Genomic DNA, 27,909 nt, shown 5'->3' on the forward strand with positions numbered 1-27,909 from the left:
CATGCAATATATTTCTAAATTTTCGAACACCTGTATTTTTGAACCAATGGATTAACCCGGTTCACAACGGTAGATTGCTGCGCCAATGATACATCTGAAACACGGGCTGCCGAGAAAGAAGATGTACTTCGACGAAATCTCGCGTAATTTTGAGCCCAGCAAGCCATCTGAGGCTTGCGTGGGTGGTCTGCTGGGTCACACCTTGCCCGCTCAGCTGCTGGCCAGATAGCTCTTGGCCAAGGGTCTGTCCATATACGATTTCACTCTCGCAATCACCTGGCTGGGTGACTCCCACGACCTCGGCGGGGCGCTCTGGCGACGTGACACATTTCAGCCGATTATCAGCCCTTCACAAAACAGGCGTGTACTGAACCTCATACAAGGAAGTTGCGGCAGCTGGTAGGTATCACATTTTATTGCTAACTCTCGATATGGCACCACCCACTGGTTACCCTTTGGCCTACTTATCGCAGGCAGACCTGGCAACGTATAATATTAAATTTGTGGACGAAGACTACATGACGTTCTTCGACTCTTCTACTCTACCGGGAGAGGGTAGATCCCGCCGTTCTCAAGCCCCTCGATTACACGCACTCGGACAAAAACCGTTGAGCGAACTCTCCACGCAAGCAGAGGATTTTTTTTTGCCCATCTAAAAAGGCTCTGTTGGGCATCGCTGCATGTCACTTCTGAGTGCTGTGGATGCGAGCGAGCTGCCTCATTAGTTTTGGATCTAGCTGGTGCAGATACTTCCGGAAGCATGAAGTTGGTACGGATATTTTCCACATGTCTGTCGCAGCTCACGATCTCGATCATATGCGTGATTACTGGATGTGGTGTTGTATCCTTGGATTGATTACTACTGTTAGTGCTGCTTGGTCTCGTACCCCGACGTGAGCGAGTAACGCACCCCACCACCACCCTTGCTCTGACGTCTGGGGCATTTCAACCGTGACACCCCCCCTTGCTCTTATCAGCCCTAAGTGAGATTATCTCAGCCTTTGCCATCAATCATCCTGCCTTTTCGGGAAGGCACAGGGACTCGATGTCGAGATTCATACGCAACTTTTGAGGGCATTGCCGGCGAGGAGGCCATGTAATCATGCAGAAATATAAAAGTGATGCAATATGAGCTTCCTCACAAGAGGAATGAGTAAGATTGAGACACCTCTGTGAGAAACCAAGGAAAGTAAGTAGAGTCTACAGTTAGTTCATGTTTTCTGTGGCCGCAATCACTCATATAATTCATTAAACTACATGTACATTGTCAAGATAGTATTTCTATGCTAGTTACAGAGAATGACTGCTACAACAGTGGGTGTACGCGGTGATATCATGGCTTGAAAGTCAGAGGAAGCATAGAGGAATTGCCGATTTAGGCAGGACAATTGATGACACGGGCTCAGATAATCTCGCTTAGGGCTGATAAGAGCACTCGAAGCGCATGCATGGCAGCACACACTGACCTCGTGTGAGTGAATGTGGGACATATAAATATATGGTTACGCGATGAGTGTGAGCTCATCATTTAATATTTTCCTTCCTTTTGGGCAATTTACAGAGAACAGTGGCTGCTCAGAGACTGCAGAAATGCTGGCAACACTTAGGTCGCATGAGTCATATTTATTAGTTGAGGATCCGAGCTCGTGCAGTGATGTCAAGCTAAACATGCGCAAAGCATTACTGACCAATCATTATTCTCCAATGCAGAGGTACGGGGGTTACTGTTGCATGCTGCTGCGGAATTTCAGGGGTGGAGAAACCTCTCTGCGCTCGGTAACATCAGGAAAACCCAACTTTCTCTTATGGACTTATTTAGACTTTTGGGTCTGAGAACCCTTATTTAAGGCCATAAGTGTTCAAATAAGTCGAATTTCAGACACTCAGGGAATATGCCTTAGGCCCTTTTTGTCCTTAGGTCCTTAAATAAGGACCATAAGTCCATTTAAGTTATTTAAGTGTCCTTTTAAGGGAAAGTGGGGTTTTCCTGATGCAAGGGGGGTGTCACGGTTGAAATGCCCCAGACGTCAGAGCGAGGGCGGTGGTGGGGTGCGTTACTCGCTCACGTCGGGGTACGAGACCAGTGCTGCTGTACGGGAATGTGTGTAGTGACCAAAGTTGCCATTAAAGTTCGAGGACTATCACTCCACGCAGACGACGACTGGCCGCCATAACGCATGAATGCACGACCTAACCGCGTTCCAGCTATGAACAAGAACGTTCACCAATCCCAATCAGCACCGTCTCTTCTCTCGGCAACTGCTCTACCCACTCTTTTCCGGCCTTCCAGCCTTCCAGCTGCGCAGTCACGTCATGAACTCCCCTCCGGCGATATCATCCAGGACATCATCCCAAATAGCGCTCTATGTCTGTCCTTACGCAGATGCACGCATAGGGACAGACACAGAGTGGTGTTCACGATAGTCTGTCTTATGTTCCCCTCTCGAAGTGCGTATTCTTGATGATGCATCCACCTCGATTACACTTCTTCTGTCATCGCACCTCACTTTAAAGTCCCATTTCACTCACGACGTCCGGACACTCTTGCGTACACACAAGCATCCCAAGCTTGAGGGTTTGCTCGCTTAACGTGGGAGGCTAGAGCGCCTCGCTGTGGGGTATGTGGATGTGCTCTCTTCAGTGGTGGGATTGAGATGCTCGCGATAGTCATGGCGGATCTGTGTATGTGGAGGGAACTTCAGACGGAACCGTGCATATTCCAGTAACTCGATCATCATGCGGAGGTAGTACAGTAATGCTCTCACAGTTTGTCCGAAATGCGGGCTCGCGATCACCACTTCGAGATGGCTCTTACTCGGGACTTTGCCGTCTGCAGCACAACGACAGAGTCCCTATGTAGCGGACTCCGCGTCGAATTTGACGCAGTACCTCAGACAGGGTCGGCGTCCGCACGGTATTGCGCGCACGTACAACGCTCTCCCATTCCTCATGCACGGAAAGTTGTCAGCGCTTTGTCGGCAAATATTATCCACGTTCGAGGATGATGGCTAAATTTATTTTGTACGGGAAACCGCCACGGTGCGTTTACTCTCGCCTCGTTGATTTCATTACTGACTGGCCCTGCATGACAGCCTTGAGTCCGAATTCGACGACAGCGTTCGGGCGCGGGCTTATACTGGATACGATCGGCATGTACGAATAACAAGCTGATACGCGAGCAGCTCAAGAAAATCCCTGTTTCGTCGGAAGAGTTCGCTGGCGTCACCTTCCGTGGAGTCGCACCAACGTTCCACGGACGATCTTTCGCTCGCTGCGGATGACGATGGGGTAGCCCGGGCTGCTCTGCCAGAAATTGTTGTGCGGAGATGCATCCCGCCAGTGCCAGACGTGCAGCAGTACTGGACGGAAGGCCTGCACTCACTGAATAACCGGCGTACCGTCTTCCAGTGTTTCGAAGCACACTTCGATTGCCTCCACCCGGGTGCTTGGCGAAGTTGCTGAGGGTTTGTACCCGCAGATATCCCAGAGCCGTTCCAGGGATTACCGTGAGTTTGTTGACCTAGCTTGTAATTGGACGTTCGTCCGGACTTGTATGTTTAAGCATTGATGTTCGCTCTTACCTTGAAAGATATATATGTCAAATTTTGCCTCGTACCGAAAGGGACGGAAAATACAGATGCATTACGTGCAGTTTGCTACGCATTTTTTGTCCTGTCCACGATTCGTGTCAATGAAGAAGAGAACACGCGAATAATACATGTTCTGCCCCCTCACATACAAATTTACGGTCTTGTACGAAATGAGGATGTACCGAAACGACGGCGCAGGATTCCGGTGAAATCGGGACACTGCTCGAAGGCACGGCTAGGTGTGCCGTTCCATAATGGGTTGGGAGGCTATAATTTACCGCTTTCCAAAAGTTGAAGTTCGAGCCCATGCCACTGTCTTGCACCGAGGGGCTTGATTATGAGATCTAAAACGCCCGAGCACAGGAGGGAGAGCTGAGTTGAGCGCTTTCAGCGAAACTCACTAGGTTCGACTATGTCAGAGCGGAACTTGGTATGAGACTACGAAAATGGATCCCATGGCCAATATTCTTCTGTGTGTTTCAAACTTACCATATCGAGCAACTCACCTCCCCTTACGTCACGTTCCTTTCACCGTTTCACCGTTTTGTCTGAGCAAGTTGCGAGCCTCGACTGGCGCCTGCGGTGTAATATGAGTTCGCATTCGTGTAAAGTTAGCGCGTACAGTGATTGAGTCGACATGGCCTGGTGAGTAAAGCTGTTTTACAAGTAAACGTGAAATCCTTGCGTGTCCCTTCGGCCTCCAGCACATCTCTGGGACATGACGCACATTACCCCAGGCCTGGACCTCGTTCGACGACGATGTCCCGCGCGAGGCACTGCCACGTCGATGCTCTCTGTCTGGGCTCTGACTGCAGGATTCGGATGTGTGCGGATGGCGGGCGGCCCTGCACGGATCGCAGCCACCGTGACCGCGGCCCGGGGAGTCAGCGGTCACAGTGTGACAGGGCTGGAGTGGCCTGGGGGGCACATGACCGCGAGGGACTGCAAGCTCGGTCATTCGTCGGGCTGGGACTGCACTGGGCTGCTCTCCACCAGTACTAGGTATGCGTTCATGCAGGCCTCCGTGCACTGCGCACCACGCCGACCAGCACTCCACTTACACATCTAAGCTTCGTCAACGCCCCGCATGCACCGTCTTTTTCTCTTTTTCAGCGGCGCGCGTCTGCGACGATGCTCTCTACAACTCTCCACAACTCCCCGTTCTATCTTATTTCATAACCTTTTCCTTCTACCCTTATGAACGACGACCAGCATGCTGAGCCTGACGATCAGGCCAGCGATCTGGAAGAAGGTCATTCTGTAGACTCCATTCCCGTCATGGACGGGAGCACTTTCCAACCCGAAGACGATGACGCGCTATCCCGCCGCAACTCCATGGGCGCACACAGCGTAGACATCGGCATGTTCGATCCCGAAGGCGTGCGCCATCTCCGCAAGACATTATTTCGACGTAACCTTCTGCTCCGTTCGCACAATAGAAGACAGAGCTTCTCTGCGGCTGCCGAACCCACTTTGTCCTCAGCAGGCCGTTTTGACCTCGAGAAGGCTCTTAGGCGTGCCATCAGCATGTGCGTCCATTCACTTATCTCCGAGTTTGTTTGGTGAATAACTGGTGTGCAGGCTAGACGAGTCCGATATCAAGACGAGAGAACTTGGCGTCGCATTCAGAAACCTGCGCGTGGTAGGACTGGGAGCCACGGCATTGCACCAACCCACCGTCGGGTCGGTGTTGAACCCTTGGAATTTTTTGAAGTCCCTACTCAGACTCCGGCATCCACCCCTTCGCGATATCCTCAGTGACTTTGAAGGCGTAGTCCGGTCCGGAGAGATGCTTCGTACGCACCGTTTTCCTTATCTAATCGATCAGATTTTCATCTCTGCGTTTTTCAGTCGTCCTGGGCCGTCCTGGCGCTGGCTGCAGTACGTTCCTGCGTGTTCTTGCGAATCAGCGCGAGGAGTATCACGGCGTTTATGGCGATGTCTTCTACGACTCTTTTAGCCCAGCTGACATCCACCGGCACTACCGTGGCGACGTGCAGTACTCTCCCGAGACGGATGATCATTTCCCGAGTCTCACCGTTGAGCAGACCCTTAAGTTTGCTGCGCGTACGCGTGCCCCTCAGCAGCGCATCGGCGGCATGTCGCGTGATCGGTATATCGAGATTATAACGGACATCTTGCTGACCATGTTCGGCTTGCGACTGGCGAAGAAGACCCGTGTTGGAGATGCCTCGATCAGAGGTGTCTCCGGAGGGGAGAAGAAGCGGGTGTCCATCTGTGAGACGCTGGCTACCAGGAGTCGGTTGACGTGTTGGGATAAGTACGTCCATCCATTTCTGTACCCGACTAACATACTCACTCAATGATTTCAGCTCTACTCGAGGCCTGGAGTGCGCACTTACCTATTTCCCTGCAGCATATATATTCATCACCTTTCTTGTAGTGCCTCAACAGCCCTTGAGTTCATCCAAGCTCTCCGTCTGGCGACGGACATAATGCACAGCTCGACCGTTATCTCGGCGTATCAAGCCGGCGAGTCGCTCTACCGGCTCTGCGACAAGGTATGTCTCCTGTATGAGGGCAGGATGGCGTACTTCGGTCCCGCCGACCACGCGCGGGAGTACTTCATCGACATGGGGTATGAGCCCGCGCACCGGCAGACTACCGCGGATTTCCTCGTTGCTAGTACGTGGTCATCTCTTAGAAAGCTCCATTGACCTATTGACGTTTTCTGCTGTGTAGTCACTGATCCGAATGGCCGTAATGTGCGGCCGGGTTATGAGCAGCGAGTGCCGCGCACCGCGTCGGAGTTTGCCGCATACTTTTCGCAGTCCGAGCTCGGGCAGCTCAACCGTGCAGACATCGAGTCGTATTGTGATGAGTTCGTCGGGAAGCCCCAGAGGGTTTCCGAGTACAAGGCGAGTGCGCTCGCGGAGCATTCCAAGAGCCTGGGGTCCAGAAGCTCGTTCATCACCTCCATCCCGATGCAAGTGCGCGCGCTCGTGGTGCGTAGGACCCAGATCGTAAAGGGTGCGGCGGGCACGCAGGTTATCCGGACTATGTATGTCTCGCCTTCCCCTTTCCTCTATGGCTAGAGTATGTGTGATTGACACGCGTGTTTGTAGCTCCTTCGTCCTGCAGGCAATCATCGTTGGCACGATCTTCCTGAAAATGCCTAAGACGACAGCTGCGTACTTCTCGCGAGACAGTGTGCTGTTCTTTGCCATCCTTTTCACGTGTTTGTCGTCGGCTGCCGAGATCCCTGCGCTTTTCGCCCAGCGCCCGATCGTGCTCAGGCACTCCAAGGCCGCGATGTACCACCCGTTTGTCGACTCGCTTGCACTGTCCCTCGTTGACCTTCCCATCACATTCTTTACCATCGTCTTGTTTTGTGTGGTGCTATATTTCCTTGCGGGGCTGCAGCGGACCGCAGGACAGTTCTTGTGCGTATTGCGTACTGTTCCCCGATATCTCTACCCGCTGATTTGAATTGTGGTATTTAGTATCTTCCTGCTAGTCATCTTCTTAGTCACGATTACGATGAAAGGATGGTTCCGGGCCCTTGCCGCGTCGTTCAGCGTCGCACCGCCTGCGCTGACGGCGGCCGGTTTCTCCGTCCTTGTTCTGACTCTGTACACCGGATTCACCATACCCCAGCCAGCCATGATTGGCGCTCTACGGTGGCTAACCTACCTCAACGTGCGTATCTTTCAGTCTCTGTTGCTGGATCTTAAATGACTCACATCGTCTTCACCTTTGCCTAGCCTGTTCGGTACGGCTTTGAGGCAATGGTTGTCAACGAATTCCACAATCTCTACGGCAGCTGTTCGACGCTGATTCCCCAGGGCGATGGATATGAGAATGTCACGCTTGCGAACCAGGTTTGCACTACACTCGGCTCGCTTCCCGGGCAGGCGGAGGTGTCGGGTAGCCGGTATGTGCAGATGTCGTATGGATATGTTCATTCACATCTCTGGCGGGTACGTCTTACCTTCCTTCCATTCTCACTCACCCCCTTCTGCTTTCACGCCTTCGAGCTGAGCTGACGTCAGTTGATGTGTTGCAGAACGTTGGTATCACGATCGTGTTCTTCATTGGGTTCCTCGTGATACTCCTCATACTGACCGAGATCAACACCGGTGCGAAGGGCAACACTGACGTGCTGCTGTACAAGCGCGGATCCCACCCGGAGGCGCTCAAGCAAGCCAAGGCCGCCGCGCGCGGTGAGGACATTGAGAAGCAGCCCGCCAGTGAACCATCAATCCAGGGCTCGGTCGAGGATGAGAATAAGGCTGAGATACAGAATGCGACCCGTGCGGCTCCTCCTCCGTCCGAGACATTTTCGTTCCAGGACCTGTGCTATACAGTTCACACGTCCGACGGCGACCGGTTGTTGCTTGATAGCGTTTCTGGATATGTACCTCCCGGGAAATTGACCGCATTGATGGGTGAGACGGGTGCGGGGAAGGTATGGACGTGTACTCTGTTTGTTGATGAATCTACACTTATTGTGACGTTCGCAGACTACTCTGCTTAATGTACTGGCAGAGCGGACAATTGGCGGCGTCGTCACTGGCGACCGCTTTATGAATGGCCATGTGCTGCCGGCGGACTTCAAGGCTAGGACGTATGCTATGATTCATTTTTAATTCGGCACTGGGTAACTGACATTGTTGTATCCAGTGGTTACTGCCAACAGACAGATACGCATTTGGAGACGGCGAGTGTGCGTGAGGCGTTGATGTTTTCTGCGATTTTACGTCAGCCGCAGTCGACACCGTATGCAGAGAAATGCGCCTAGTGAGTATGGGCATCTCGTCCGGCTGTGCTGGTTTGACTTTGTCGTGTGTATAGCGTTGAAAAATGTTTGGAGATGTGTGGCTTGATGCCGTACGCCGATGCTATTGTAGGCTCTCTGGGAGTGGAGCATCGGAAGCGGACGACTATCGGCGTCGAGCTCGTCGCGAAAGTGTGTAACATCTTTACATTGTCTTGCGGTGCATACTGACGCACTCTGCTCTAGCCTTCGTTGATTTTTCTTGATGAACCGACATCTGGGCTTGATTCACAGAGCGCGTGGGCTATCATGACCTTCTTGCGCGATCTGGCTGATAGCGGCCAAGCTATTGTATGCACGTGAGTTGCAATGCTTGATTTCTTGCGCATGAATTGACAAACGATTTCCCGATCGTCAGCATTCATCAGCCTTCTGCCGAACTTTTCCAGGTCAGAACCCTTCCTTTGGAGGACGAAATTATGATACTCATTACGCTTGCTCCCTTGCGTAGGTATTCGACAGGCTACTCTTGTTGTGTAAAGGTGGAGAAACCGTCTATTTTGGAGACGTTGGAAAGAGAGCCACCACTCTTCTCGACTATTTTGAGAGGAACGGTGGACGGCCTTGTGGCGAAGCCGAGAACCCGTGAGTCTGCAGCATGACATCCATTCGCGAAATATTCACGCTTGCTCTCAGTGCGGAATACATCCTAGATGTCATCGGTGCAGGTGCTACAGCCACTGCAGACAGAGACTGGTTCGCTATCTGGAAGAACTCGAAGGAGATCCAGAAGTTACAAGAAGAACTCGAGCAGCTCCACGCTGAAGGCCGTAAGGGCCCGCCGATTGGACTGACCGTGGGCACAACGTTCCCGACCTCATGGTTCCACCAGTTTGCCATGGTGTTCCAACGGTGCATGCAGAGCCAGTGGCGCAACCCTATGTATATAATGGCGAAGCTCGCGTTGAATGTCATCGGCGGTCTTTTCATTGGTTTCACGTTCTTCAAGTCCAAAAACACCGTACAAGGGACTCAGGACAAACTCTTCGTATGTGTTACATTCACTCATCGAACGTGTCAGTTGTGCCAATTCATTCTGTTGCAGTCAATCTTCATGTCCACGGTTTTGAGTGTCAGTCTTACGCACCAGGTGCAAGTGATTTTCATCGAGATGAGGGATATCTACGAGATCCGCGAGCAGCACAGTAACATGTACAGCTGGTCCGCGTTGGTGACTGCCCAGATGTTGGTCGAGATACCCTTCAACTTCTTGGGCTCCCTTATATTCTTCTTGTGCTGGTACTGGACCGTGGCCCTTCCTGGAGAGCGCGCCGGCTTCACATATCTGCTCTTTGGCGTTGTGTATCCGTTCTACTACGTCACCATCGGAGAGGTACCGTTTCTGCGTCTTCTGTGTTCCACCGATCGCAACCGCTAATCCGTCATCCACAGACTGTAGCCGCGATGTCTCCCACTGCTGAGATTGCCGGTATCGTCTTCAGCTTCCTGTTCACCTTCGTGCTTGCATTGTCAGTTTTGCCTGATTATTTTATTGCACCGATCTTTGGCTCACGTCATCTAATCTCTAGTAATGGTGTGTTGCAGCCATATCGTGTAATGGGCTGGTGGCGATGGATGTATCACGTGACTCCCTTTACGTATCTGATTGAAGCACTGCTTACGCAGGGTGTGTCCCTTTTGACATACCTATCAAAAAGCCTACTAATCCGCTTACTTGTAGCACTTGGCAAGAAACCGATCGTGTGCAGTGCCGCAGAACTAGTTACCGTCGACCCACCTACCGGACTGACGTGTACAGAATACCTGGGTCGGTTTATTGCAGCCAAAGGCGGATACGTGACGAATGGGAACGCCACCAGCAGTTGCCGCTATTGTGCATACGCCACCGCTGATGCGTTCCTGGAACAATCCTTCAACATGTACTATAAGTACCATTGGCGGGACTTCGGCCTCTTCTTCGTGTATATCATATTCAATGTGCGTCTTCCCTTCGGCAATGCGCTGCAGTTTGGCTGACGACAGTATTCTATAGATTGTCGCCACGTATGCGTGCACCTACGTGTTCCGTATTCGTGGACAAGCGATCATCGGGTGGTTGAAGAAGCATCTTCCTCTCAATCGGATCCGGACTCTGAGACGCAAAGACTAGACTGTCGTTTTGCTTCGCGGACAAATTTACACTACGTGTCGCGTATGCACTGACACCTCACTGTCATGTTGTAAAACGTTGACGTTGCTGCCCGGATGCATTTACATTATTATCTGTAGCATATGTACCGACTCCTTACTGTAATGTTGTAAAACGCCATAGCACGGTGTAATCACTTCGACCACTCAGTGTCGTCGTCGTCAGTTGAAGCTTGAACCGAAGCTGAATGCAGTCATGACAAAGTTGATCTGTACCTACGTTGGCATTCCTGATGTCACCAGAGGTATAGTATTGAAGTGCTATCAGGCACATATCGAGGCGGTATCGAGGTGGCTCCGAATGATGCTTGCTCCCCGGGCACGCAGACGTCATCTAGTCACATCTACGACGTCGACGACATAGCGCATAGCCCCCGCAGCGCACCATCCAGATGGTACTAAGTCCACGCGATACAAAGTTTGAATTGAATTGACTGGCACAAGAATCGAAGTGGGCGCATCTGCGACGCGATTCTGACGCTGTAGCGCAACTACCGTGGCGAACCATGAATGTCGGTGGAACAAGACGTGTGCCTGATTTTAGCTGCGACTCTTCGAGTTGGGACGCTAACATCGCATGTTCCCGAAGAATGGCTGTCGCCCGATCGGGATGGTCTTCGGGGTGCAGTGCGCGACTGCATTGGCAAGATGACGAAATGCAGACGACTAGCTCATGCAAAGTCTTTAACAAGCCAAATTAGAAGGTGGGAGATCTCTAGGACAAATAAAACTGCAGCCACATGCATGCCATTCGCTGGCGAAAACGGCTGTTATGCGTCAAGCAACAGTGGGAATTAGCGGAGATCGCACAATTCGCACCAGTTATCGGCTGCATGCAGGTCTTCGCGACCAGCAATGTTGCTATATGCGAACCCGAGTATCCGCTGGGTCATAGAAGAATCTCAGTAGCTCAACAGCTGCATGCACGTTCGCCAGGATCTTCAGGCAAGCAGAAAACATGCAACCATCGCGCCACATTGGAAGTCAGGAAACAACAGTAACAAAATCGAAGTAAAGCTCACCAATATCACTGGCTCGGATTTCGGCCTTCTAGGCTTAGTGCATATGCGTAAATATAGCGCACGCCGGCATGGAAGCTTGCGCAACGCATAGTGCCCTCACCCTGCTATGATTGCAGAAGCCTTGGAATTAGCAGAAGTTCCCGCACATGGACAGGCGTGTACGCCGAGAAGAAGAAGGGACCCGAAGGGACGAATCACGGCGCAGCGACTGAGATATTCACTGCGCACGCCGTTAGGGAGAGTATGGGCGGGACTGCCAGCGGTCGTGAATTTCACCGTGACCAAGACAAGAACTCGAGGAAGACGCTGGCCTGTCTCGGGCGTTCTCACCGTCTCGTGGAGAGCCAGCCAGCCTATCGCGAAGCTTATGGGGAGACCGCAAGGAGACCGTATCATGCATATATCTCGTCGAAGCGCGAGAACACTTCCACTTCGCTTCGAGCAAGGACAGCGCAGAGGCAGCTGACGCGGATAAGCGTTAGCATCATTAGTATCATCGTAAGAGGACGCAAAATGAGGGTTCTGTTCTAAATATTCCACGGGACACGCTACCAGCTGGTACCAGGGCCCTCGAGATGAACGGTGGAGAAATTTGCCGAGCTCGAGCCTAACGTGATCTGGATCCTGTGTCGAAGGCTCCTCGGGTGAATCATCAGTCGAGATCAGAAGAGAGATGTCAACTGCGCATCATCAAGTCGGGCAGTGCCAGTGAGGGGATAGCAGACGTGACAGCCGCAGGTTCGCCCACACCTTGCCTATATCTGTCGATTTTGAGATGAGTCGGTCGAAGATCAGCGCAATTGTTTATCTGAAACAAATGCGACAAAAGGAGGAGGCGCTGCGCATTGCATGGCCTTGTTCGTCGAGTTTTATGTCTTGTCAAATGTCCAACAAGGTTTGAGACGATGTGAATATTTGAGCTTTTGAATCCCTGAGAATTTCGGTATTCCGTCACAGTTCCTTGACCTGATCAGGTTCTGGAAATCATCGGAAACGGGCTTCTGCAATTTCTTGAAGGAAGTCTGACCGGGAGAGAGTGGCGGCCTGGGCGCCTGCCCTCGAAACAGATGTTTTTCCTTCTCTCCTCCCTAAATGCGAGTGTCCGGAACCCGATGGGACTTCCGCTTTTGCACGTCTTCCTAGGTGGGGCGTGTCGCGGAGACTGAAATTATATATTTTCGCGGAAAGTTTTTGCTCAAGAAATTGACCGACGGGACATCGCACATGCTACTTAGCAACCTTACCGAAGACTCTTCCGACCTCTGCTGCTGTCTTCTTCCCACCTGCGAGCTGGCAATAGATGCGCCAACTTGCTGAGTGACCCACCCATCGATACCCATCTGAATACCCCAGTCTCTCCTTTTTCTTTCAAAAATTTCTTTCCTCGTTGTAGAAGCTCAGGTGCTGGAGTTCATCATTGGCATCTTCATACCCTAATTTCAAGCGAGAGTCGCTGGCGGCAGTACATCGTTCCTTTGACAACCCTCGGTGCCTGGTGATACTGCTCCGCCGGTTCCACTCTGGGCCTTCGCGGGATAGCCTCCCAGTTTGTGCCGTTCCGTACCTCGGTACGTGCATATCCTGTTCTGTGTAAGCATCTAATCATCTGTAGCTGATTCTTCGCGTCTATCTAGCATTTAAAGCGTGCATCATCTCGATTCCGAAACTCTACATTCCCGCGAGACCAGCACGCACCCCGCACGCTACCAGCAACATGCACGGTGCCATCTCGTCCATACCCGAGGAACTCCTCGAGCATATCCTCGAACACGTCGTCACCCCCTCCGTGCACTGCTCCACCACTCGCCCTCCATGGCACATGACTCGTCCTGCTCCTACCCTATCTGCGGACGTACCGTCTCCCGACGCTTCCCGTCATACCCACATCGCCGCGCTACTCGTGTCCCACACCTGGATACGCATCGCGACGCCGCTGCATTACCGTCACGTCGTACTCCGCTCCGCACGTCATACCTCCCTCCTGGCCAGCACACTGCGTGCGAACCCTGACTTCGGTCACTGGGTACGCTCCATCTGTGTCGAGGGTGTCTTCGATGGTCTGGAGGATGTTGTCGCCATGTGCCCATGTCTTGAGGAGTTCGATATGACTATCGACGATGGTGCGGTGTCCACTGCGACTATTCCGGGTGGAGCGCCGGGACCAGACGTAAAGGTCATGAACGAGAAGCTACTCCACTTTTGTGCTAGCTTCAAGAAGATGACCAGCTTGAAGCATCTCACCATACGTAAGACCGCATATGCGTACCTGACCCTCCCTCGGACCACCCTACTCTTCGAGAAGCTCAGCGAGGCGATCGCCGAGTGGAAACATCTGGTATGTTTCGTCATTTCGTGCGCTTTCGTCGAGTCATACTCTTCTCCCCTGTCGGAATATTTCGGATATCTCTGCTCTTGCTTATTGATTGAGTTTCCGGGTTATGCAATTATCACCCCCTACGCTGCCTTGATTGTGCGTGCTAATGAGACTTGTGCCACAGAAAACTGTGGACATTGCCTTCCGCTTCTCGCCACCAGCCTCCCTTACTCAGTTCACCGCCGCATTGATCGCAGCACCCGCGCTGCGCACCGTCTGCACCGTGCTGCCCTCAGTTTGGAACAGTGCACTTCTGGAGGTCAGTGTATATCCACGTACGTGACGAGCGCGCCCCCACTAACTCCCGGTGTGTGCTCCGGTAGATTTGCCTAAACCCAGGTCTCGAGCGCATCGAGCTGAGCTCGGACATCAAGATCACTGACACGCACCTATACCTGAATGAGGCGCGCAAGCACACGAGGCTGTTTGACCTCATCCGCACCGGGACGCCCCTCGTACGCCCCCGCGCGCACACCATGACCGCTCCCCGCGCTCCGGCTGCAGGTCCGGCACCGTCCGTCGACGTGCAGACAGCGCAGGCGGAGAAGCCCGACGCGGGCACAGCATCTGTGACGGACAATGCGTTGCTCGTGCGGACTGCGCCAGGTGTGCGGCGGATGAGCGCGGTCTAGTCCACCCGTCCCCGCCCTCAGGTGCTCATGTGCCCGATGTGCATAGCGTATCCTGGGGCACGCTCACGCTCTCACGTATTCTCGATATTGGGCTTTGTTATTTCCCCGCATACCCGGACGCTTTGATTCCCGTCTTGTATCCTATCGGACGCTTCCAAGTTCTTGTATCGTATTTTGGACTTTCTATTACGTCCCTGCCCAGCCTGGACGCGCTCCGGCGCTGGACGGCACACAGATACGGGCAAGGACATGCAGTATATAATTCGCAGTGAAAAAGTACATAGTCTGCTTAATCTACTTATCCTTCGAGGTCGCTGCTTGCAATCAGGATCAGGCTTACCGTCAACGTTAACGTCCAGGTGCAGAGGGGTACAGCTGCCGCGCCACATCGGGCCTCAGGTTGACGGCGGCGTTGCCATTATGCCACAGCAATCGAACAATGAAATCGAAATGAATTGTGCAGAGCACGCCAGCGGCCGTAGTAACTGAATTGAGCGGTGCGTGTGTCAGACAACGTGGCCAGGCCCGCCCAAGACGCGAGTCTGTCTGACAGATGTGATACGCGGTACATTGTGGAGTTAGTTACTGGCGGATCTGTCTGCGAAGCTCGCGCGGATGTATGTACGTGGCAGATGTGCGGCGATACGTGTAGTTGGCGGGGACGACCGTGAGTCAGACCGAAGCGCGGGAGGCGGAAGAACTGGGTTAACGTCCAGGAGACACGCATCGTAATACTTATCTTTAAGCCACTGGTAGCATGTCGCGACGTACAACGTCCGAGAGGGCAATTTGAGAGGGAGTCAGGGTTTTTATACTGCTTCCAACGGGGCTGCGAGTCCATGCACACGTCGGGGGAAGACGCCGCCGTACATAATGCTATCGGAATGGACGCTGCACATCGCCAAGACGAGCGAGAGACAATAACGGAGACGTGGCATGTCACAGTCAATTCAGGTGGTGCTGGCAGTGAGACGATGGCTGTCTCCCAGAGACGTTCGCCAGGATCTGTTCGCCAGATACGTTCGGTGCCAGATACGTTCGCCGGCTGGGAGAAGTCAGGTTCGCCACGGGATGTTCGCCACTGGAGATCTGTTCGCCACTGGCCCAGGATCTGTTGGGCCGGATCAGTGTTCGGCATGAGATGTTTGCCAGGATCAGTGCTCGGCACGGGATGTTCGCCAGGATATGTTTGTCAGGATATGTTCGCCAGGATATGTTTGTCAGGACATGTTTGCCAGGATAAGGTCGCCAGGATAGGTTCGCCGCCAGGATGCCTACGCCAGGCTCATCCGCCAGGTGACTCAACCGCTAGAAGACGTTGAACCGGCCCATAGAGACATGCGCCGATAGACATTCCCTAGCAGAGGTTCACTGAGAGATGCTCAAAGGGACCTTCGCCAACAGAAACTCCGCCAACAGACATCATTCCTTCAGCCTGCTTTACAGCGCACAGCAATTGTGAGGTCGCCGATTGCCCCGCCCAGTAGTATTAAAGCTCAGAATACAGTGCCTAAGTCTCAAAACCGTGTTCTGCGTGTGCAAGAAAGTCGCTAGGAGAGGTTGCCGATCGCCAAAACTCAGTAATATGCAAAGCTACTGGCCGCCGGCGAATTCCGGCTGTGTTCACCGGCAGTCAGTTTACATCCACTGCATGCCAGTCATTGGCCACTGACGTCCAGCAACCGCCAGCGAAGTACACTGTAGTCCGTCAGTCGCTGGTGACTGTTGTTGTCATTCGCCATGTACCTCACTGACTACCACTACATTTTGCCGTCTGCCACTGGGTTTCAACCAATCAGCCCTCGCCATCAGTATCCAGTATAGTCTGCTAATGGGCAATGCCTTCCGGATGTCGTAGATAAATGATATGTTCCCTTCCAATATTTTCATCACAAATAAGCAACATTTAGATCCAACCAGTACTGAATGATACCGGACGGACATTGCTTGAAGATAGGCACCCATGCACATTTTTTGCAGCAGAGTTTGTATTGCAGCAGCATCGCCAATGCATTTTTGAGAGGGAATTCCTATAAGCATGTATACAGAGGTGTTATAGCGAACAAAGGAGCATTTTTGCAATTTTTTTAAGTGCAGAGGAGGCACAGGATTCAAGTAGATGCCAGAGTATCTTTATGACACCCGGGCCTAGTCATCAGATGCCAGTTGCACTCAACATGATGCAGCACCAGTTGCCGGTCTTGGCTGAGGAATGTTGACAGACATTGGTGGATGCTGGCAGAGAAGTTGAACTTTCCACTGTAATACACCAACATCAACACCCCCAAAACTCTGCTGGTGCTTAGTAGTCATGTGCATCTATGCTTTGCATGTCCTCCAAACTCTTTGTCCACTGCCATCCACCATCAAATTTTGAGACACCTGCTGTAAATTTTTAGCGGTGAAGACACTGAGAAAATGTAATCTGTGTCTTTTTGAGCACTTGCAATGGGTTTTGTGTCCCCATTCCTTTTGTGTTAATGGAGTTGATGATCACTTCAAATTCCTGCATGCTTAACAGCTCATTGATAATTCACCAATATGCACGGTGAAAATGTCCTTAAAAATGTCATAATATTTCTGGATGCACCAATTAGTTGATCTGCCTGGATAAAGAACAGTTTTCTGGTATTCTGAGGCAATGAAAAGCTCACAGTTAGGATGATAGCAGTCAAAATCAAATATTTCATTGTCCTGAACCATTGTTCACAACAGAAAAATACTGTAAGCAATGCTAGATGGTGTGAGTGATGATGTGATGCAGGTGTATATGTAGCACTAAGATTGTGCTCATTCACATGCTGCTGTCCACAGAATGGAATGATAGGTGGAATCCTCTGAAAGAAAACATGTCAAAGCACTTGTTAAAGGTTGAAGTTAGGCACTGTGCGATAATCATGTTCTCTGGGCAGCAATGTTATTGAAATAATAGCTGCAGCTATTGCATCTTTGGGACAATGTGGGACGATCAACATGAGGTGTAGTTTATCCTGTATACTGCATTGTGGATTATACACCAATATCCGAGTGTCCAAGGTATCTCAGTTGATCTGCACCAGTAGTTGTTGCCATGCAGTGAAGAATGTGGATTGCACCAGCCACCTGAGTTACTGTGGCCAAGTATACCAGATGGGAGATGATGCAGGGACAGGCATCTAGTGTTTGATGTGTGTCGGATACCTCAACGGTGAAGGAGCGACTCAGTCCGAATTGGACTGGTGCCCAAGCTCGCTAAGTACACGAGGAGCATTATCCCTGAACGACCCGCTTTCAGCCGCTCGGGAGATTGCCCAAGACTCGGATGGTGCGCGGGAATTGTTGCAGACACATCGACAGCGCCGCGTCCATCCCATATATGTTCATCGATGTGACGGGCCAGACGGACGACCACAACCACGACGCTACAAGCAGAAATCCGCCGCGCAATCGCGGCCTGTTTGTCCTCTTGTCCGATGATCATCCATCCGCCGGTTGGCTATCACGGCAAGAACATAGGACTGCTCCGGGCTCCAGTTTATCATGGCTGCTATATGCTACAAGATTGCAAGAATTACCTCTGTGGTGCTGTTTCTAGGATATCTCTTGACTCTACTTGATGTTTCTGGTGCTACCCCTTAGCCGGGTTGACACGTATCTGTATCCGTGGATTGTGTCCGCAGATTGTGTCTCCAGTGTCTGCAGATTGTGTGTCCGCAGATTTTTGGCCGGAATGTGCAGTCACAAAGCAGGTCCCGACGAACCCCGTCGTGCACATCCATCATAGGCTGCAATGAGCAACCCTTGCCGGGCACACAAACCGTCATTCAGACGGGAGGTAGGTGAGTACTCTCATACTACCTTTTTCCTCCCTAGGTGCATTCGACATATTTTCGGCGAGTGGTGAGCGAGGTGGTCACGTGGATTAAATCGCGGGCGCTTTCCAAAATGTATGGGATGCGCTGGAGGACAATCGTCTTTTCGACGAATTTTTGTTTTATCCGATCTTGGGAGGCAAGGGCTCGTCGCTAATCAGTCAGCTCATGCAGAGGATAATATGCGACTTGCCTGGTGGGCTGCGTAACGTGACGTCACCCCGACGCGTACGTCACACACTCTGTGACCTTCGAGTCCGCCGCCTGTAGGCTTATACACGGGGACATCACGGAGTACCGTCGTCTTTGTGGACATCAACAAAAGTTTTTGTTCATATCTTTTCTCTGCGGAATACCGCCGATGCTGGTTGGGTGCTCAGTTGGAAAGGCATCCACTTGAGAAAGCCATTGTTTCCGTCGGAAATTGCCGCTTTCCGACTGAAGGCGATGTGATTGGCTTCTTGTCCCTGTTGCAATCGTGCAGCAGGGAGACAGAGGCCAATCAGAAAAGAGAGAACCGTGGCCGTGGCTCATGAGATGTGGGAATCTGAACTTTCGGAGCGCTGGGCAGTCGGACAATGGCTGTTTCTGAAACGCAGGAACATATCCGTTTTCACAATTCTGGACGTGACGACGGCTCACTGCTTTTGGAGGGTGCCCGTTTTGGCTGAAATTGTTAATAGGCTGAGTTTGACAGACCTCCGTATCACTTCGAACGGCCGCCCTGGCCAGATTACCTATCTGCAATTGGGTCCTCTTTGATGCTCTCCGGTGCCGATCAACTCTCTCGACCTGATCCTCCCCGTCTGTGAGGCGCCAGGTCCAGAGCGGAACCGACAGGGAGACAATGCACCAGCCGTGTGAAAGCGACTTTCGTCGTTGTTGCAGCGGTCGTTCTGTGGTCGATGTGGGTTGGAACGTGTCGACTGAGAGCATCCTCTCGCTAGCCTGAAAAGGGCGCGGCCGGGCTAAAACCCACTTTTTGCCACATTCGTCCGTGATTCTATAAATTTGTGGAACACGGGATTCTGCTTCGTCTGCACCTTGACCAGCTACGACCACCAGCACCGTCTTTGCCCCTGCGAACCGCGTGCTGGTCCTCTCGTCGCCTCGTTTTCTACACGTCTCCCTTTCGCTGAGCATTTTCTTTGTTTGCTCTGACGCGTCCTGTAGGTGTCGTTTCGCTGCATCACTTCTTCGGGCACGCGCTCGTCGCGCTCAACAATGCCTCGATTGCCGAATTATCGCGGCAATCACGAAATACGGTACCATCCGTATGCATCGTATTTTCGCCGACTGTATCGCGACTCAGACATGGTCAGTAATCGACAACCTATAAACGTTCCTTCGGCCTGGGTTGTCCTCATCGCCGTGGTTGAATTGATATTCCAGAAGGATATCGACGATGAAGAGGATACACGGGAGGACCTTCCGCCTCCCGTATTTCTGGTACGTCGTTCCTCCATATCGGGATACTTGACGCTCACCGATGGAGATTGCAGCGTGCCGTGAGTGGCGGTGGTGAGGATCCCAACGGCGATGTTCCTATGCTCGATCTTACTGCTGCGAGACACGAGCGGCGTGGAGATGATTTGAGAGACCGCCGGCGTAGGTTATTGTTCATGGTCCTGGTACGTCTGTGCGACTTGTACCGCTCCACTTGCTCATAGGGTCTCTGATAGGACATTATGGCGACCATGTGGCGCAACTGACCGTTCCTCTTTGCACTGGACAGACTCGGTCTCCGGCGAGGCGGCGGGCCGTACTGAGTGAGCATGGTGGGTGCTCTCGGCGGTCCGCAACGGTCGACGCGTCCCGCTGCACCAAGATCTCGCCAAAAATTGAGCCGTGCCAAAACTGGATCAATGGTTTTGTGTACAGCTCTATGGCTGCATCCATTGTTATCTTGATTTTCGCTACAATACTAGGCTTTGGTTTTACTTCGGAGCTCACGGTCTCCACTTATGACGGGTTACTATGCCTCCTACCATACCCCACGGTAACTCCTTTACCTTGGCATGGATTGCATTAACTTAGCACTTACGCCTCTTTGTCCGTCGCGTCCTCTTTGTAGAGTCTCGGTAATGCAGTGACACTGGTCTGTTCGCTTGTGGATGATCCGAACATTGCCTCGATGTTGGCTGGTCACATAGAGCTGTGCGGCGCGTACCTTTTCTGAGACCTTCGAGCGTTGTTGTAGGTTCCTGCAAAGGCTAGATTCGAGTGGAGGTGTCAGCCTTTGATACTTTATTTCGCACACGGCTTAACCAATGTAGACAAGACAGCAATAATGAGTTCCAGATATTGTACCAGCCAGCGGTGTCTTCTAATCTTGGTGTGTTTCTCGGGCACTTGGACTCTTCTTCAAAGAACCCGCGACAAGAGATGCAAGCAGCCGATCCGATTCTTCGGACTCGGGCCTAGACATTCGGGTAAAATTTGGGCATTCTGACCCTCGAACATCGGAATTAATGAGGTGAACCCGTCTGCCAAATTTCTGCCCCACTGTCCGTCCGAGTACCTGGGTAGAATACTCCCCTTCCGAATGGCTGAGGCAGAATATTGCCCGTTCGCTCGGATGAGGTAGCACTTCCAAAGCGGGGGGAGAAAGGGTGTCTGGTTGACAGAATATCAACTCCGGAGCCCCCTAGTACGGCCGTCAAATATCCGGATGAAATCAGACCTACAGTCCCTGAAATGTCGGTATCGAGCGACTCGTCTCGGGTCCTGTATTCAGTCCCCCGACCCGTTTGGGAACCAGTAGTGCCGCGCGGTTTTCCAGCATATCTTCTTTGTAATCATTCTCCGGACCAGTGGTCCGGACAGTATCAGGCCGTGGTCACTTCAGCCGTCCGACCCCATAAGTTTTTCACCAAGCCTGCATTGAGATCCTTCATTCTTTGACTGGACGAACTCACAGCTGCGGCAACTTACGCAAAATTTTGTTCCGGACTCGACAGTAAGACCAAGGGGTTATCGGGTGTGAACCTGGTGTCGTCCGGGATGAAATATTAAGTTCTCTACATAGGTTTCTTTCCTGGTGTTCCAAGTTACTGCATATGGACATACACCAGATCACGTGGCAGGTTGAATCGGTCGAGGTTCGGAGAGCCTCTGCCACTGGATCGTTCATTTCCAGCTATCGTCTGCTCTGGTGTTCTCCCGGCGGCATATCGTCGTCGCATGCCCCATCTGTTCTCCTCTTGCTTGCTGACAAAGTTCCCGGCCTGAACTCGTAATACGCCTTTCGTGACATACCAACACCACAGACACTTGGTCTGAGGTCCAACGCCTTCATTCCTCCTCACTTGGCACTCCCCATATCGCTCTCACAATGAATTTCTTCAAGACTAAGCAGCGCACTCCCCCAGATCTCGTCCGCGGTCTGCGTGACTCTCTGTCCAAGCTGGAGGCGGGCCCTCCCAGCACGGAGACAAGGCGAAAGGTGTGTGGCGCCGTGCCCGAGGGAGAGCTTGTAACTGACGAGAGCGGCGGCGGGGGCACAGGCGAACGAGGACGTGGTCAAGAATCTGCAGCAGATCAAAGCGATCTTGTATGGAGACGGTGGTACGCGCACCCTTATCTTCACTTTGCACCGCTGCGCCCACTCAGTATACTCCCTCAGACCCACTCCCGGAGCTCGTCGCCCAGCTCGCACAGGAGACGTACTCGACGGATCTGCTGCACAGCCTCCTGCTGAACATCGACAAGCTCGAGTTCGAGATGCGCAAGGACGTCGTGCAGATCTTCAACAACCTCCTTCGGCGCCAGATCGGTGCGCGCTTCCCGACGGTCGAATACCTCTGTGGGCGCCCGGAGGTGCTTTTCGCTGCGTTCAACGGGTATAGCAAAGAAGAAGTTGCGCTTAATACGGGCATGATTCTCCGCGAGATGCTCCGCCACGAGTCACTGGCGAAGATCCTACTCTATTCGGATCAGTGCGTCTTCCATGTCGCGGCGTAAAGGTTAGATGATTGACACGGTGTTCTGCCGTAGATTCTACACATTCCCACATTACATTGAGGCAACGACGTTCGGGGTTTCGTGTGATGCGTATACAAACCTCAAAGAGACGCTCACGCGGCACAAGACCATGGTGGCTGAGTATCTCGACAAGAATTACGATAGAGTGGGTCATCTATTCGTCCCCTTCTAGCCCGCGAGATCTTAGGCGGTGAGCATCTGTTGCTGATATTTGGTTGAGCAGTTTTTCGCCTCCTTCACCACGCTGATCAACTCGGAGAACTATGTGACTAAACGACAATCATTGAAGCTCCTTGGCGAGATCCTGCTCGATCGTGCGAACTTCAGCGTCATGACGCGCTACATCGCGAGCGAGACGAATCTCAAGCTCATGATGAACCTCTTGCGGAACAAGAGCCGGAACATCCAATTTGAGGCGTTCCACGTCTTCAAGGTGCCGTTCGCTTTATCCTTTATTCTACTCAAATTGCTTGCTGATGTATTTGGTGCAATGTAGGTATTTGTCGCGAACCCGAAGAAACCACCACAGATTGAAAGTATTCTGCGACGGAACAAGGAGAAACTCCTACAATTCCTCAAGGGCTTTCATAACGATAAGGAGGGTGCGTGTCTTTCCCTCTTACTCTGCCGTCATATCATCCTCCTTCGTACACTCAACAACCTTCCTTCACTTCACAGATGAACAATTCACGGTACGCCTATATGTGTTCACTGTTCACCCCTTCGTTGCTAATTTCCCTTTCGTAGGACGAGAAGCAATTCCTGATTGTTCAGATACAGAACTTATAGTTCGACGTAACCCCCTCCCTCGATTATCCCTCTCTTAACGCCAACTCTCGCCACGCTTTACTACCCCGCAGGGCCACGACCTTCGTCAGGTCCCTCCACTTCGCTCTCTGACCTTCCTCCCACTTGTATCACCAGCATCCTACCCACCTCGCCCCATCCCACAGTCTCCTCTCGTTCGTCCAGAAGTCTCACGTCTATTCTTGTATTCCGTGTCGTCGTGTCGTATGTCGTGTCTCTTGTCATATCCTCGTATCCGCCCCATCTCTGCTGCATCGGTTCTGTCATCTACCTCTACTGTTGGACTCGCTACATGTATGATATTTCGTCTCATTCCTGGTCTCAAGTCCCGAGTCTCGGTCTGGCAGCGCGTTCGTTCGTCTGTGGAGCGAGTCGGAGCCGAGCGCGGTGGTGCTTTTGCAGATCCGATTTCCAAGTGTGGAGGGTGGGTCCCGTGGACGGGAATGGAGGACTTCCCCTGATCGGCGCATGACAGCACGTTTCGTGCTCGCAGGGCCCTCTTCGCGGAGGTTCGCTCGGGTTTGCGATCGTCTCATCGTCGCCGGAGTGTCTGCAGTAGTTCCCGGGCAGCATGAACAGCCGACCGTGTGGCTCTTCGTTTCGAGGGGATGCAGGAGTTCAGCAGGGTCGGATTGTACCTGTCCTTTATCTCCGATCTCTGAAGTTTCGCGGTTCAGATGCGATTTGCAGCTGGGGAATGTTGCGCACGACCCCGGTAGGACGTAGCCATCGTCCATCTAGTCCGTCGCATCCTCCGCTTCCTCGTCGTTAAGATACGTATACTTCCAGTCCACCTTGTACTACCTACAGTTCCAGGACTCGATCTGCTCTCCCCGGTTACTGCCGCTTGCTTCGTTCCGTCGCTCTCTCGAACTACTTACCGCTTGTCATGTTCTGGTTTGTCACCCCGATGACCCATCTTCCTCTTGATCTCCTCTCTTTTGATATGGCACCCTTCTTCATGCTCTCGTACACGGACGCCTCCTTCCGCAACAGGCGCACCAATGAATTGCCTGCTTTCATTATGTATATAATGTTCCGGATCTGTATGTTGTACAATATAAGTAGAACGGGAATCCACTCCGAGCTCACCGAGCTGCATTCAACTCGCAAGCCCGAGTACACCATGCGTAAACGTCACCCGATTTGCGCCCACTTGTGCCTACCACCGCCCACGCGCTTTGCCCCTACTCCCCGCAATATGCCCCGGCATGACGGGCGCGCTCTCTACCCACGGGCCGCCGAGTATGATCCACCGTGCAAGTAGCACAAGCATGAGGAGGAAGCAGACGCAGAACAGGAAGACGAGCGCACTGTACTTGAACCAGTACAGCTCCGCGAGCTGCCGGAGGTAGCGCAGCATGACCTTGCCTGAGAGCTTGGACTCCCCCGCGGAGCGTAGGCCGAACGCGAACGGCACTTCCGCGATGCTCGTCGCCGGGAGCGGCGCCTTCACGAGCAGGTCAAGCGCGATCTTGAAGCCGCCCGCGTCCAGGTTGCGCGCCTTCAGGAACTGCGGCCGTGCATGCGTTACAGTCAGAATGGAGACGGGCGGGGGAACGCGAGACGTACTGCTTCCTTGCGGATCCCGAAGAACCCAGACATAGGGTCGCTAGCGGGGGTGAGCGGGAGTGCTAGCAGACGCGCACCGCCAGAGATGACGCGCCGGTAGAGCGGCCAGCCGTCGTCGACCGCGCCCACGCCGCCGCCATACCGCGTGCCCAGCACGAACTGTTTGGAAGGCGAGAGTGCTGCGAGCATCTGTGGGACATATTCTGGCGGATGCTGCGTATCCCTTACATCAGTCAAGTCTAGCACAACGACGCCCATAGTACGACCACGCACCTGCAAGTCCGCATCCATGCACAGCAAATTGTCCCCCGCCGCTTCCTGGAATCCGCGCACGACCGCGCTGCTGAGACCGCGCTCGGTGGTGCGCACGATGATGCGTACGTTGTAGCCCTCTCGCTGGAGCGCGAACACCTCCTCGACGGAACCGTCGCGCGAGTTGTCGTCGACGATGATGATCTCGGTGAGCTCAGCGGGCACGGACGAGCTGTCGCGCTGCAGCGCGGCGAAGACGCGAGTCACAAGCGGGCGCAGGTTACTTGCTTCCTTGTAAGCGGGCACGATTACTGAGTATTGTACGCTGTTCGACATGGCGAATGCTGATGTCGGTGACGGCGTGTGCGCGGGTGTTGGTCTTGATTTGAAGCTCGTGGAAAGTTTGGGACTCTTTGGGTCCAGGCAAGGTTCAAGCTGTTGCAAAAGAAAAGCAAGGAATGTTACGCGGAATTTCTGGCGCGATGGGTGAGCGGTGAAGACAAGATACAGTCGTTTGTTATGCAGAGTGAAGGCCCGGGGAAAATGCAAGTGGCTACGTGGTTCAGTCAGATCTAGATCTTCAACATCTTCGATCGCACTGCCCTCAAAACGCGATCATTCGACCGATAAATTCTGAGAAAGCATCACAGAAGTATTTACAATATAACACTCGTAAGAAGACAGGCTCTACGCTAGACATATAAATCTGAAATATGATTCGCTATTATGAGAAAAGTGTAGTACGCACAAAAAGAAGGCATCTGACGAAACAAAACAAATGCAAGGGCAAAAACAGACCGAAAGCAACTGTCATTAATGAAGGTGAGCGGATTTCAAGACAAGGCTGGGAGCTATGGGCATAGTCATACGACAAACGCACCTAACAAGGGCGAGCCTTACGATGTCCTCTGAGAAGGGGCCTTGGGACGATGTCCTCTGAGAAGGGGCCTTGGGACAAAACGATTGGTGGGTGCAAAATCAACAAAAGTATTGACTTGACCATTGCCAGCGCTGTGCCGGGTCGCCTGTTTATCTCATTCGTAATTCTCTCATCCGCTTGACTTGTGGTACAGATGTCGAGATGCAGCACCGAGACGTCGCTGTCAGAATCTTCACCGTAACGTGCAGGACGCTATAAATGCCCATCGGTGAGTGGGAAAACAGTGACGACAAGGCCGACAGATACACGTACCAGAAATACCCGGGGCAACGAGTTGAAGTCAAAACTATCCTCGAGGACGCGCGTGTCCATGTGTCTCTTCTAAGTGCACACGGGATCCAGAAGGACGCCAGCATCACGAACCAAGAGAAAAGGATCAGGACATTTACAAGATAACGCTAACAAGAGACTCAGTCCACACACCATCTTGGAGTCCTTAGGGCGGTTGCATCTAGAGAAAGGATGATAACGCACACCGTGGCTGAGACGATATGAAGGCAGTCGAGGCATAGCTTGCGTGAACAAGAATATAACGATGATCGTGTGCTGAGTTGTAAGGAGCGAGGGGTTGGGGGACGACGGTCAGGTCGGCCAGGAAATCGCAGATGCCAGCAGGAACGAATATAAAGACGCATAGAAAAAACTGTGCCGCGTGCATTGCCGCGCTCACCATCCCCAAAAAAAGTCAAGGAGAGGAGGATGTTCGGACATGCATTGATCAGCAATGCCGTAAGGTCACCGACCAGCAAAGCCTAAGATCATGTCTCCATTGGGTTAGCACTGATTCCCCGCAGTCTTCCTGCAGCGCCGCGACAGGCGAAACACGAAGCAAAGGCAAATTTGTCTCCGGCGCCGACACAAAGATCCGCGCATTTCATAACGCACCCTTCATCGGAACTTGCCTCGGAGACAATGCAACTTAGCGCCAGGACAGAATAAACTACTGTACGTGGCGTGTGCGGCAAAGTAGTATGTCGTCGATTACGCACCAGTGGAATGAATGGGCGTGTAGTGCCATGGTGATGCGAAAAGCCGTCGTCATCGTCTTGTATAGCCTTCAATGTCCTGAAAATTTCCAATTTCCTTCTACTCACAGTGATATGTGCCCTGAAGATAGAGATTACGAAGTACGATGATCAACATCTCTTGAAAAACGGGGTCCAAGTCGCCAGGCGAACAAAAATCGTAACCGTGCACACGTACAAGTGCGATTTCAACCGGAGAGCGGCCGCAGCATTCAGGCTCGCTGAGAGTGGACATGACAACGTGATGGCCTTATTACCACATAAGGTCAGTGTGACTCGCTCGTGGATCGCAAAATTCCCATAGTTCCCAATATGGAAACACACCTTCTCCAATTGGTAAGATAGATGATGATTCCCGCTACTGAGGTACAGTGCGGTCTGGACTTTTTCAAGATCCCCGTAATTGAGATCATGATTTTTTTCCTCTCGCTTGGAGAAAAGAGCTATATATGTATATCGGCCCCTTTTTTTTGATCTCATTCGAGAAGCTGCATGAGGTGCATCTCGGCCCCAGAGCTGTGATTGATGGCTACGGTGCAGAGTCGGGAGGTATCTGTAACCTCATGCTTTGTCCTTACAACGTGAGCAAGGGATGAAAATTTCAACTGTTGTCGTCGCAGCTGAAGAAGTACAGGAGATTCGCGATCTCAGATGATAGACAAGATGCGGACACTTCCAGATCGATCAATGCCCTCGCCCGCCGGTACGAGGAGGAATATATTTTATATTTAACTGCTGTTCCTTGTCCTCCGCCGTTGAGACTCCTTTCCAAATGAGCAAAAGCCATGGCCGTATGTATAGTCGACGTCATACTACCATCTACCTTGCCGGCCCCGAGACTGAAGTAATCTTGGCAAAAGGAACGACCATCGAGGGTCAAATCCGGATAAGTTCACACCAATATCATGTCAAGA

General features: G+C 52.4%; 5 protein-coding genes across 5 annotated transcripts; 4 read left to right on the plus strand and 1 right to left on the minus strand.

The window, feature by feature from the left end:
* Positions 1-4,787: 4,787 nt before the first annotated feature.
* On the plus strand, positions 4,788-10,498 carry SCP_0604070 (Brefeldin A resistance protein; the record flags this gene model as incomplete). The annotated part of the gene is made up of 22 exons (XM_027759540.1): positions 4,788-5,119; positions 5,172-5,386; positions 5,442-5,871; positions 5,924-5,941; positions 5,995-6,236; positions 6,294-6,612; positions 6,677-6,994; positions 7,055-7,250; positions 7,316-7,531; positions 7,618-8,019; positions 8,075-8,178; positions 8,235-8,351; positions 8,406-8,520; positions 8,575-8,687; positions 8,747-8,777; positions 8,840-8,973; positions 9,025-9,376; positions 9,434-9,721; positions 9,781-9,857; positions 9,918-10,015; positions 10,070-10,326; positions 10,382-10,498. 22 exons carry the CDS (start codon positions 4,788-4,790, stop codon positions 10,496-10,498), a joined length of 4,491 nt encoding a protein of 1,496 aa, XP_027615341.1.
* Positions 10,499-13,272: 2,774 nt separating this feature from the next.
* On the plus strand, positions 13,273-14,564 carry SCP_0604080 (hypothetical protein; the record flags this gene model as incomplete). Its single annotated transcript, XM_027759541.1, has 3 exons — positions 13,273-13,893; positions 14,057-14,191; positions 14,256-14,564. The coding sequence occupies 3 exons, from the start codon at positions 13,273-13,275 to the stop codon at positions 14,562-14,564; spliced, it is 1,065 nt and encodes a 354-aa protein (XP_027615342.1).
* Positions 14,565-19,729: 5,165 nt separating this feature from the next.
* On the plus strand, positions 19,730-20,127 carry SCP_0604090 (hypothetical protein; the record flags this gene model as incomplete). Its single annotated transcript, XM_027759542.1, has 4 exons — positions 19,730-19,732; positions 19,808-19,864; positions 19,918-20,046; positions 20,098-20,127. The coding sequence occupies 4 exons, from the start codon at positions 19,730-19,732 to the stop codon at positions 20,125-20,127; spliced, it is 219 nt and encodes a 72-aa protein (XP_027615343.1).
* A 1,622-nt stretch (positions 20,128-21,749) lies between these two features.
* Positions 21,750-23,188, plus strand: SCP_0604100 (Mo25-like protein; the record flags this gene model as incomplete). Its single annotated transcript, XM_027759543.1, has 8 exons — positions 21,750-21,860; positions 21,922-21,982; positions 22,041-22,353; positions 22,412-22,544; positions 22,623-22,832; positions 22,896-23,001; positions 23,078-23,091; positions 23,147-23,188. 8 exons carry the CDS (start codon positions 21,750-21,752, stop codon positions 23,186-23,188), a joined length of 990 nt encoding a protein of 329 aa, XP_027615344.1.
* Positions 23,189-24,368: 1,180 nt separating this feature from the next.
* On the minus strand, positions 24,369-27,230 carry SCP_0604110 (hypothetical protein; the record flags this gene model as incomplete). Its single annotated transcript, XM_027759544.1, has 10 exons — positions 24,369-24,719; positions 24,779-24,991; positions 25,052-25,628; positions 25,829-25,837; positions 25,911-25,978; positions 26,031-26,162; positions 26,223-26,291; positions 26,394-26,516; positions 26,960-27,015; positions 27,065-27,230. The coding sequence occupies 10 exons, from the start codon at positions 27,228-27,230 to the stop codon at positions 24,369-24,371; spliced, it is 1,764 nt and encodes a 587-aa protein (XP_027615345.1).
* Positions 27,231-27,909: the final 679 nt, after the last annotated feature.

This window comes from Sparassis crispa (assembly GCF_003851025.1).
Source record: "Sparassis crispa DNA, contig_000005F, whole genome shotgun sequence".
NCBI lineage: Eukaryota > Fungi > Basidiomycota > Agaricomycetes > Polyporales > Sparassidaceae > Sparassis > Sparassis crispa.